Source organism: Macaca nemestrina, chromosome 3 (genome assembly GCF_043159975.1).
Source record: "Macaca nemestrina isolate mMacNem1 chromosome 3, mMacNem.hap1, whole genome shotgun sequence".
NCBI lineage: Eukaryota > Metazoa > Chordata > Mammalia > Primates > Cercopithecidae > Macaca > Macaca nemestrina.
In genome coordinates this window covers 49,065-61,391 of record NC_092127.1, presented here as the reverse complement: position 1 = coordinate 61,391, position 12,327 = coordinate 49,065, and the positions used below count along the sequence as shown (strand labels likewise).

The following is a 12,327-nucleotide window of genomic DNA, read 5'->3' as shown; positions in this document are numbered from 1 at the left end:
TGTATTGTGTGGTTCAAACCAGAAGTGTAAAAAGAGGTAGTGACGAGGGGTGAGTGAGACCGAAAAACACTGAGGTGTAATATATACATGAAATGCACAGGGAAGCCAAGGTGAAGATCAAAGGTGTTGGATCACACATCTAGGGATGCAGGACAGTGAGGTGAAGAAAGACAGTTCAGTATCCTCTGGCTCAGATGTGCAGCCAGTATGTCCTGTGGAGTGAAAGGGGCAGCCTCCGTTCCATGAGCCTTTCACTTAAAAACCCCTGCTGCTATTCAGCATCTTTGTTTGGGGAAAAAAGCCTCTAATTGCAGGAGAGTTTGCATATTTTCCTACTCAAGTTAATTTCACTACTTTGAGTTTTTTTTTTTTTTTTTTTTAAGCCAAGTACAGAATCAGGCAAATGTAAAATGTATGCATTATTGTCAAAAAAAGTATAAACTGTTAGTAGGGCTTTCCTTTCGAATTCAGTGCCACAGCCTTAAAATTAGATCCACATTTCTTACAGATAGGTTTATGTTTCCTTTATATGTGTTCACATTCTCTCTCATCACTCTTTTTCTTTTTCTCTGACATTATCCATTTCTCCCTTTCCATGTTCCCAGGCTTTTGAAATTTAAATTCTTGATTTTAATACTAACCACGCAGGCTAACAGCAGCAGCTATCTGCCAAGTGACAGATGAGATGGTAGGAGCAAATTTAAATTCATTGTGTTAGGTTTGTTTATTCGGTGTTATAAATCACCACTGCAGAAATCCAGGAGGGGAAAAAAAGCCTTCAAGGTGCAGTCTGTAGTATTGAAAGAAAAGTGACCTTAATACTTTCTTCCTTCCCCTTCGTCTCTTATGTTTTAGTGATTGAAAAATGAGTGGGGTATGATGAGAGGAAGGGAACGTGAGTAGCCGTGGATCTGAAAGGAAAAATGGTATGTGCTCACAGGCCAGTCTGCTTCCTGCCTGCGTGTGCCTTTACCTGCGGCTGCAGTCAGCAGGAGCACACAAACTCAGGAGGATTCTGCAAAGCACCTAGCCGTGTATATTACTTCTCATGGCACTTACCTAAAATCCAATTTCATGGCCAGATGCAGTGGCTCATGCCTATAATCCCAGTTGTGCCTAGGTGGGAAGATTGCTTGAGGCCAGGAGTTCAAGACCAGCCTGGGCAACACAGGGAGACTCCACGGATTAAAATTGTCCAGGCCTAGCAGCTCACACCTGTGGTCCCAGCTACTCAAGAGTCTGAGACAGGAGAATCAGATCGCTTGAGCCTGGGAGGTTGAGGCTGCAGTGAACAGTGATCATACCACTGCACTCCAACCTGGGTGACAGAGGGAGACCTCATCTCAAAAAATAATAATTTAAAAATTCAATTTCTTCACTGTCTGTAAAACTGAATGCATTTGTTAATTCAGAATAATCTCATGTAAATAATGTCAAATGCAGTGATATTCAAAAAGTGTCTGTGGCAAATATTTGCACAATATAAACATGAGCTAATATGTTCAAGAATTGAAACTAATACCAGTTCTTTCACTGGCCATGCTGCATATTTCAGTGCCTATCTGTTAAAAGCACTAAGACTAGCGTTTAAGGTCAGTGTGTAGATCTGTTTGCTCATAAAACATTAATTGCATAAATGTTAAGGACCAGTTGCCAATAACAATGGTCTAATTCCTCAGGTATACGTATTCCAGTGAGTTTTCCAAAAGCAATTAACTGATAGTTTTAGGGAAAACTATCAGTCGATAAACATGTCATAATATAGTATTTTTTAATGAGTGGGAACAACCTTTTGCTTAACTGCTTGTTCTCTTTTTTGAGACGGAGTCTCGCTCTGTTGCCCAGGCTGGAGTGCAGTGGCGCGATCTCGGCTCACTGCAAGCTCCGCCTCCCGGGTTCACGCCATTCTCCTGCCTCAGCCTCCCGAGTAGCTGGGACTACAGGCGCCCATCACCACGCCCAGCTAATTTTTTGTATTTTTAGTAGAGACAGGGTTTCACCGTGTTAGCCAGGATGGTCTCGATCTCCTGACCTCGTGATCCACCCGCCTTGGCCTCCCAAAGTGCCGGGATTACAGGCGTGAGCCACCACGCCCAGCCTTTGCTTATTTTCATATTGACATGAATATCATGCAATTTCGTGAAATTGTAATTATTTAAATTGTGAATGAGTCAGGATCAGTATGAATGCAAAATTTACTCAGGATTTTTTGAAGGGAGTAGGGAATGGCCTCACTAGATTACAACGCAGAAACCCCAGTCTGTGAATTGGCTCATTTGCCTTTGACCATTTCACTATTTCTTTGCAGCGTTCAGGATGAAAATTTACCCACTCAAGAATAACAATATGCTCCACTCTCTAAAAATTAAAACTCATCTTAGTTCTAAAACACATTTTAAAAGAGCAATGTTTTTATCACGACTCTCGGAAGTGAAAGGGGTGTTGTGTGGGTGTGTGTGTGTTTAGGGAAGTGGCTTCCGATTCCCAGTGAAAATGTTCCCATGAAGTCAACGTTTCCGCAGTAACTCAGAGCACTGTGGCAAGTTCTCAGGAGCTCTAAGGTAATAATCAGACATGTCCTGGCCATTACAATTCCATTTGTGTCAGATGGTGTTATGCATGTATAAATTAAGTAGATGTCACACAAAGGAGACCCATCCCACTTGGGATAAGACTAGGGGCTGGTCCTTAGAAATCAGGAAAGCACAAGGTCTCACCATTTCTTAAAATACTTGCTGCAGATGTGTGTATTCTGTCTCCCTGCATACCTACTATATTCTGAGACAAAGGGACTTCAAAAAGTCCTCAAGAAAACCACACAAACGCTCTAAGTAGCAATGCTTCTGGTAGAAGAGAAACAAAATTCTGTCCCTTCCTTCAAGCCGCCTTAGGATTCATTCTCAGAAAGTTGGACAAAGCATGTTACAGCTTATGTCTGAAAGCCCGCAAAGCCAAGGAGTAAGGATCCAGGAAACGTGCAAGGAGGGTGCGTGGGGGTTATGGAAGTTACTACAAATATTTCATTTCCTAAAGTGTACCTGCGAAGGTGAGTGCGGCAGGCGAAGGGGTCAGGGGTCCCAGCAAAAGGTATACGCGCGCCCGGACCACGCTGCTACTCACGCTTCGCCATCCCCGGAGTCGCCGTCCGAGGCCCCCTCCTCGCCGATGTCGGGCAGGGTAAGGAACAGGGTTCTGGGGCCAGCCCCGGGGGCCACGTAGGCGCCGGGCTCTCGCTCTCCGGGGCCAAACTGGCGCGGGTTCCGCGGGAGCGCGGCCCAGGCCCCGCCGGGGCCCGGGGTCGGCCGCGCTGGGACCACCAGGCGTGCAGGGGAGCAGCCCCCGCCGGAGGGAGTGGGGGGCTGGGGCAGGGCTTTAGCCGCTCTGGGGCTACTGGGCCACGAGAGCAGGGTCCCCACTGCTCCCGCGGCGCGGCTGGCGGTGGAGCCCCGGGAGTAGGAGGCGGGGAGCAGCGGGGCGGGCGCCCGCCGCGAGGCCGAGGGGGAGTCCGGAGCAAGGGCGCGGAGGAGCGTCGGGGTCGGGGCGGTGCCCAGCGGGGTGCCCGCCCTGGAGCCCCCCGACCTTGCAGCGGCAGCACCTCCCGAGGGTCTGGAGGAGGGGCCTGCGGGGGGCGCCGTCGAGGTCTCGAAGAGTTTGGCCAAGAGAGACCCAAGGTCCAGCACAGCAGCCTTCATGCCTCGACAGTGGACACGCCGTCCTCGCCGCCGCCCGAGAGTCCAGACCGCGGGGATCCGGCCGAGGCGGCCCGGGCGGGGGCGAGGAGCCTGGGGTCCCCGCACCCGGAGCCCAGGAGGCCCCTGCCTCCGTCTCCTCCCCGAGGAACCGCCCAGGGCGCTCAGCTCCGCGCCGCTGGGGTCGCCCTTCGCCGGTCCGGGTCCGGGTCCGCCCGCCGAGCGCCCCGGCTGCGGGGAGCAGCCCCGCCTCGTCCCAGCGCCGCGAGACCCCCGAAGGCCGAAGGGCCAGGAGCCCCGGGAGGCGCGGCCGCCGCCCGCCGCCCGCCGCCCGCCGCGCCCGCGGTTGCTACGTTCAACACACCCCGCCGCGCTCCAGGCTAATTGGGCCCCAGGTGCGGCTCGGGCTGTGCCCGCGGGGGACGCCCCACTCCTCGCCTGGTTCCGCCTTAAAGGAACACGCCCCCATTTCCCCTGCGCTTGGAGCCTCGCAGATCCCATCCGAGAATCCTGGCTCCAAAAGGTTCTGGAACTTACCCAACCTGACAAGCTCGCACGTGCTGAGGTCAGGTCACCTCTCTGATGATAGGGAAGGTAGGTAGAAAGGTGTACTTGGGCGAATGAGCTTGAAACAGCAGCGCCCACCTCCCTACCCCAGGGTGCTGCTCAAAGGGTGGGGTGGGAGCGACAGCGAGGTGCGCCACCCACGAACCTGCAAACAAGACTGGCTCTGAGAGCTAAAGTAGTAAGACCCACGCACGCCTATTTAAACACCTGTCGGAGTGAACCAAGAGACTGTGTAACTCAAATGTTTGAGAACTCAAATTATAATCGGAACGACTACAAATTCAAAGACAGATACGGAAGGCAATGTTTTTTATTAAGTAGAATAAATTGTATTTTACTTAATCTGAAAATCATATGTGAAAGGTAGAGTGTATGGGTGCGAGCATCCAAAGGGGTGTGGGGTCAGTGTTGAACAGAGTAAAAAATAAGATACTGCAGCCAGGCGAGGTGGCTCATACTGTAATCCCAGCACCGGGATTGGGAGGTGGGAAGATTGCTTGAGCCCAGGAGTTCCGGACCAGCCTGGGCAACAATATAGGGAGACCCCATCTCTACAAATATTAAAAAAAAAAAAAAAAAAAAAAAGCCGGGCGTGGTGGTGCATGCCTGTAGTCAGATACTCAGGAGGCTGAGTGATCACTTGGGCCTGGAGTGAGCTGTGATCGCACCACTGCATTCCAGCCTGGGAGGTAGAGTGAGACCCTGTGTCAAAAAAAAATAGTAATGAGATATTGACGGAGTTTGTCCATTAATATTCAGGGGAGGATCTCAGGAGATACATTTCCTGATTTGGGGTAGGGAAAAGAGATGAATTAAGTCTGGCAGTGAATAAACTGACATTCATCCTTATATACTTGAATCTTTTGTAAGCTATCAAACTGGAGTCTGAGCCACGGTAAACTTCTGTAGTAATGCTAAGTTTTGCGTTATTTGGAGGCAGTTAACCAGTCTTCTGCTCGTGATGTCCGGTCACGATCCCTTTTCCACATCTAACTGCCACCAACAAACATGTACCGGGCACTTGTCTGCTTCAAGATTGCATTAAGCACAGACGTGCAAAGAGCAGTTCTCTTCCCAGAGCATGGAATAATCCGCTTCACGTCATATGCCAAGTGTCTGGTGAGTGCCCTAGAAAACAAGCACAGGTGATGGCAGCCATCGTGGTCAACATTCGCTTGGGGACAGCAGAGCATTTGTATGCCTAAGGGAAGTAAGAGACATGGGTGACTAGCGTCAGATTTTAAAGGGCCTTGGATGTTCAGAGAGGCGAGATCACGCAGTCGTCAGCGTGTGAAGCACCAGTACACAGTGAAGAATCAAAATGAGAGAAAGAGGGAATTAAGAACGGACATCTCTGAGAGCAGCAATGGTAACAAGAGGGAGAGGGCTGGGGGCAAACCAGGGAAGCAGTGCCAACTCCATCACAATGCAGAGACACCAGCAACAGGCTGCTGTTGAACCATGAACTTTTCTCGTGCTCTCTTGTTCCTCTTATGCAGCAACTCACCAGGTAGCCTCGGAAGTCTGGACGTTCCATCCAAACACTGGACTGTTTTCATACAGCACTCATTCAGGACTGCAAGGCAGTTTCCCCCAGATTTTTTATTTATCATATAAGGATCTTATTCTGATTCATGGAGTAATTAAATCCTTATTATATCAGGTCACTTTCAATGCAAATAGAAGTCATTTCTAGAGTATGTGCTTTCGGTGAGTAAGCTGCTAGTCATTCCATTGAATCTGAACATATGTAACTTGAAATAACAGCAAGGGAGGGCCACTGTGGAGCAAAGCTTGAGTCAGCTCACCTAGATCCTTGGGGGTAGCACTTGTTTGCTGCCAGAACTCAGGATTCCTGATATTTCAGACCCAGAAATCTGATTGGCCCAGCACCTTCACAGCTGACCAGTGTCTCTCAGTGTGGAGCCCCACTAACCTGACTCATAAAGCACTGATGCCGTGTTGCATCCTCTGCTCTTTCCCCATAAGAGGAATCCCTTTAGGACCAAATTAATTCCAATGATTGTTAGGTGAGCGTGGAATCAAAGCAAAGGGAAGGAATCATGGTTCACATACTGGAGGCATTAACCATTAGAACCAAGCACCCTTCTTCTTCAGGAGCAACGGTTCCTGAACAGTGGTGCATTCATGCCGCTGTCTTGGGCTCTCTGATTCTAGATCTTTCCATGTTTCCCTTAATAACCACTTCTCTTCTGTGGACATACTTTTTTTTTTTTTTTAAAGTATACAGACAGATGCTGTTAATAAAGCTAGAGAGGCTGGGTGCAGTGGCTCACGCCTGTAATCCCAGCACTTTGGGAGGCCGAGGTGGGTGGATCACTTGAAGTCAGGAGTTCAAGACTAGCCTGACCAACATGGAGAAATGCTGTCTCTACTAAAAATACAAAAATTAGCTGGGTGTGGTGCTGGGTGCTGTTATCCCAGCTACTTAGGAGGCTGAGGCAGGAGAATCGCTTGAACCCAGGAGGCAGACGTTGTGGTGAGCCGAGATCGCACCATTGCACTCCAGCCTGGGCAACAAGAGCGAAACTTCGTCTCAAACAATAATAATAATAATATAAAAAATAAGGCTAGAGAACAGCTGCATACCCTTCCAGATCCCGGCCTTGAAAGCATTCGGTGTCTAAGGTGTGTTTGCATGTGGCCCAGCTGTGGGTACATTTGAGTTGTGGGCCCCCAGAAGATGTGTTGAAGTCCCACCCCCAGTTCATGTGAATGTGATCTTATTTGGAAATAGGATCTTAACAGATGTAATCAAGTTAAGCTGAGGTCATTAAAATGGGCCCTTGTCCAGTACGACGGGTATACTCTCAAGAAGAGGGAGATGTGGGCACAGACACACGGGGAGCACCATGACAGAGGCAGAGGCTGGAGTGAAGTGGCTGCAAGCCGAAGGGCGCTACAGGCTGACGGCCACGACCAGACGCTAAGAAGAGGCAGGGATGACTCCTCGCCTACAGGTCCCCACAAACACCTCAGTTAGGACTTCCCGTTTCTAGAACTGTGAGAAAAAAAATTTTGTTGTTTTAAGCCACCCAGCTTATGGCACTTTGTTATGGCAGTCCTAGGAAAGATCCATGACTGGGGTATTAATTAATTTTGGGTTACTTCAAGATCATAGTGTCTTGCTTGTGCCTCTGTGAGAGTCTTTAGTGGGCAAATTCACTCTAAAAAGCTGGCTACAAATTGAAATGATAATCGTAATTGTTTTAAATCTATAGGGAGAATGACAAGAATCATAAAAAGGAGATGGTGGTGGTGGGGAAGATGTATCATCCTTGGTTATGGTAGTAGACGTAGCATTCTGACCAGCCAGCCCCATGAAGAAGGCACACGGAAGGAATAGTGGATCTTTTCCTTTGGAAGGCCTTCCTTTGAAAATGACCTATAATTGCAAACACAATAAGCCATTCTTAGCAAGTTGTCCACCCTTTTGTACCCATTGTTCATCCATCAACAGCCTTTCATAGACACAGCCAGGCTTCCCTGTTAATTACCAGCAGCATGTCATGCTCAGAACATGAGCCTCAGGTGATGTGGTCGGGCTCAAGCAGGATCAGGCAATGAAAGTAAATACAGTAAACAGTTAATCTTTCTTTCTACTGATTTTATATAGACTATTAGAAATGTCAGGGTAAGGCCCGGCGTGGTGGCTCATGCCTTTAATCCCAGCACTTTGGGAGGCCGAGGCGGGTGGATCACCTGAGGTTGGGAGTTCAAGACCAGCCTGACCAACATGGAGAAACCCCGTCTCTACTAAAAATACAAAATTAGTAGGGCGTGGTGGCACATGCCGGTAACCCCAGCTATTTGGGAGGCTGAGGCCGGAGAATTACTTGAACCTGGGAGGTGGAGGTTGCAGTGAGCCGAGATCATGCCATTGCACTCCAACCTGGGCAACAAGAGTAAAACTCCATCTCAAAAAAAAAGAAAAAAAGAAAAGAAAAGAAATGTCGGAGTAGTGCTTTATGTGATAAAATTATTCTGCTTATATTGATTAACAATTTCATTGATTGTCTTTCTGATGTGTATAATAACGCTCGGCTACATAATGGAGAAAGTATTAGGAAATTATGACCATGTTGCTATGAAGAAAAGTGTTTTGGAAACCTGAAAGTTAAAACAACCTAAGTAATTAATCTGTTTAAGACGTTAAATCTCCTCACTTAGCATGACACCAGTATTTTACAAAGAAAAATACTGTCGATTTTTATTATAAAAATGTCAAACTTCTGAACAATGAGAAACATTTGTTGATTCAACAAACATTTACTAAGCACTACAGGGAGGCATTGCAGACAGGCGGACTGTGGGTCTGAACTGTGTAGGCTCATGGTCTGTTTTTGCCACTAAACACCACCAAGACTTCTCTCTGTTCTTTAGTTTCCTCGGCTGTACTTATCTGAATGGTGCCTTGTAAGAGTTATATTAACTAATACATGTGAGGTCACTGGAACAGAGCATAGCACTTGGCAAATTCTCAGTAGATGTTAGTTTTTATTATATATGACCCCAGGTTACATTGAATAACTAGAGAAAAAGATCTAGAAGGAAATTATAGCTACATTTGCTTCCAAGTTTATTCTTTTTTGTATAATGTGAACAAAAATTTGTTGGCAACAAATGTGCATTATTTGTTTTCAGTGATAAACACAATAAATGAAAGCCTCTGTAAAGCCTTGGGCAAATTTTCTTGCTATTTGATTGAGCCCTCGGATTCTACTGAGGGAAAACTATTAAAATAACAATAAGAACAATTTTAGGCTTGATGTGGTGGCAGACATCTGTAATCCCAGCTACTCGGAGGCTGAGGCAGGAGAAGCTTGAACCCGGGAGGCGGAGGTTGCAGTGAGCCGAGATCACGCCGTTGCACTCCAGCCTGGGGGTCAGGAGTGAAACTGTCTCAAAAAATAAAGTAAAATAAAATAACAATAAGAACAATTTTAAACTGATCAAAAGGCAGTGTTACATCACAGTGATTCTTGATAGACCATGACCCCATTCCCCGAGTACCATAGCAGATACAGTGTAGTGGGAAGGCGGAGGACCAGACCGCAGAGGCAGGTAAGGTACATTTAGCTGCAGGGAACAGGGAAATGGTCCTCACTGGCCTTAGCTTGAGCATTCAAGATGCTTCAGTAGCTCACAATTCACTTCCCACAGTTCACTGCCTCTGGGATTGCTGCGGTAAATTACCAATGTCAGACTGAAGCTCATTCTCTTTCGTTCACGCATTGTCAGGGTGTATGGCTTGTTTCCTGGTGTTTCCGAGGTGTCACCCTCAGCACCAGCCATCTTTCTTTAAATAGCTACATCTGGTCAGGTGCGGTGGCTCACGCCTGTAATCCCAGCACTTTGGGAGGCCGAGGTGGGCGGATCACGAGGTCAGGAGTTCGAGACCAGCCTAGACAACATGGTGAAACCCCATCTCTACTAAAAATACAAAAATTAGCTGGGCGTGGTGGCACATGCCTGTAGTCCCAGCTACTCAGGAGGCTGAGGCAGGAGAATTGCTTGAACTCGGGAAGTGGAGGTTGCAGCGAGCTGAGATCTCGCCATTGCATGCCTGAGTGACAGAGCAAGAGTCTGTCTCAAAAATAAATAAATAAATAGCTACATCCAAGGTAATAAGAAGGTTCAGGTCACCCTCTCTCATTAAAGAACGAACTACTTTCCAGAAACCTCTCCAGCTGAGTCCCACCGGCTATAACCAGGTCAAAAGTCCACAGCTAAACTAATCATCAGAAAGAGACATAGACCGAGCAGGGTGGCTCACGCCTTAATCCCAGCACTTTGAGAGGCAGAGGCTGACAGATGGGTTGAGCCCAGGAGTTCGAGACCAGCCCAAATATTAAAAAATTAGCTGGGCATGGTGGCTTATGCCTGTCTTCTTAGCTATTCCAGAGGCTGGGTGGGAGGATCACTTGAGTCCAAGAGGTCGAGGCTGCAGTGAGCTAAGATCATGTCACTGCACTCTTCCAGCCTGGGTAACAGAGTGAGACCCTGTCTGAAAAAAAAAAAGCAAGAAAAGAAAACTAAGAGGACGAGAAAGAGAAATAATGCTATTTTTCTAGGGCTAGAAGGGATCCCCTTTCCCTGAATATGTTGCCCCCTGAACAAAATCAGCATCCCTAAACCAAGAAAGAGTGCGAGGTGTGGGTGTCTGTTGGGCAGGTAACTGGCAGTGTCTGCTGTAGTTGGGAGCTCCAATGAAGAGTCTGACTGTCCATTGTTAGTAGACTGAAAGGGCAGCTACTGATTTACAGCACCTCTATGCTCTGTTAATATCATGCATGCACAGAGCATTCCGCCATTTCAAATGCTATCATTCACGAGACAGCAAGATACCTTCTCAAAGCCAGCCTTTGAATTTCTGGATGACATGCCAACGTCATATCATAGAGTGCTTTGGTAAGAGGCTCATAAAACACACGAATAACAGCTATGCACACAGACTTTAGACATACCCATTCCCCCGGAGTTTGTGTTTTCCTGCTAAGCATGCCTCTAGACTGGGGCATGATCCAGGGAGAGCAGAAGAGGGAAAGGAGATTGAAAGTAGATAAAAAGAGAGAAAGAGGTAGAAGAGGAAGATGAAGGAGAGAGCATGGAACTGGGGAGACTCTCCTTAAAGTTTGGAGCACGGCTTATGACACCTCCTGGAAGTTATTTGAAAGTACCATACTCAAATCCACTGTGCCAAGATTAACAAGAAGGTCAATTTTCTAACCACAGTCCTGAGCCATCCCTTAAATACACCCTCCCGCTTTATACACTCTACCATTACACTCAGAAATCACCAGGGGCTCCCTAAGGAGGGAGGGCGAGGCGAGGGGCAGCCGTTCCCTCCCCTCTCTTCTAAGCTGGGATCTGATATTAGGACCACATACTCTAAGGTCAGACCATGACACGTGAGCCAGCAGAGATGGATGACATGGCAGGAAGCTGCAGAATCACTAAGCTGCCAGGAGTGGGGTTGAACTGTGATCAGGGGAGTCCAGAGGGACCTTCTGTTTCTCACCACTGGGTACGTAAAAGGGTTTCTCGGCCGGGCGCGGTGGCTCAAGCCTGTAATCCCAGCACTTTGGGAGGCCGAGGCAGGTGGATCACGAGGTCAGGAGATCGAGACCATCCTGGCTAACATTGTGAAACCCCGTCTCTACTAAAAATACAAAAAACTAGCCGGGCATGGTGGCGGGGGCCTGAGGTCCCAGCTACTCGGAGGCTGAGGCGGGAGAATGGCGTGAACCCAGGAGGCGGAGCTTGCAGTGAGCCGAGATCGCGCCACTGCACTCCAGCCTGGGTGACACAGCGAGACTCTGTCTCAAAAAAAAAAAAAAAAAAAAAAAAGGGTTTCTCTGAGGAAGGATGAGCTCACTGGACCCAGTGCGCATCCCAGTGGAAACTGCTTGATACCAAAACAACCTGAAGAACAGCTCTTTAAACCCCCTTGCTCTGAAGAAGGGCAATTTTCAGCAAAGTAGTAGACTGGAAAAGAGGCCCCAACTGAGAACTCCCTTCAAAGTCACATGGCAGCCAAGGCAAAGCCCCGCCTCCCACCTAGGATTTGTGCAGATCCTTGCACCAGCACGGTGGATCTCCAGGTTGCACACTTACAGGTACTCTGTTCACCAGGTTACGTCCTTTCTATCCAAGGCCCTTTGCACAGGGTGAAGGCCTGGCTAACAATTGTCCCAAGGCGTGTTTAGGAAGGCTTCTAGGAGAAGTGGACACCAAATCTAACCCTGAAACTGCAAGATGTAGCCAAGGAAAGGAGAGAACAGAGCAGTGAAAACAGAACCCCTCAAATGGATAGAAATTTGAAAGGGCACACTTGGAGAACTGAGAGGATTTCTCCCTGTTGTCATAGACAGCTACAGTGTTGTTCAGAGTGTATCCATGCAATAATCCTTTAATTATTCCATCAGCAAACGTTTTGTGAATTCCTACTCTGTGTCAGGCACTATGTAAGTATAAGGGAATGGTCACACATGAAGCAAGAAAAAAAGAGAACAAGATCACAAAAAAACTTAGAATATAAACTAAGGTT

General features: G+C 47.8%; 1 protein-coding gene across 6 annotated transcripts in view; it reads right to left on the bottom strand.

The window, feature by feature from the left end:
• LOC139355310 (protein FAM149A-like) overlaps window positions 1–4,072 on the bottom strand; it is a 65,323-nt gene extending 61,251 nt beyond the window's left edge. For 2 of the 6 annotated variants that reach the window (XM_071092697.1, XM_071092694.1), the window contains exon 1: window positions 3,121–3,812. In XM_071092697.1, the coding sequence (XP_070948798.1) occupies window positions 3,121–3,692 (572 nt within the window). In that variant the 5' untranslated portion in view covers window positions 3,693–3,812. Of the gene's footprint in view, window positions 1–3,120 lie in introns of all 6 variants that reach the window. The other 4 variants (XM_071092699.1, XM_071092695.1, XM_071092696.1 and 1 more) reach the window with 4 other exon arrangements.
• Window positions 4,073–12,327: the final 8,255 nt, after the last annotated feature.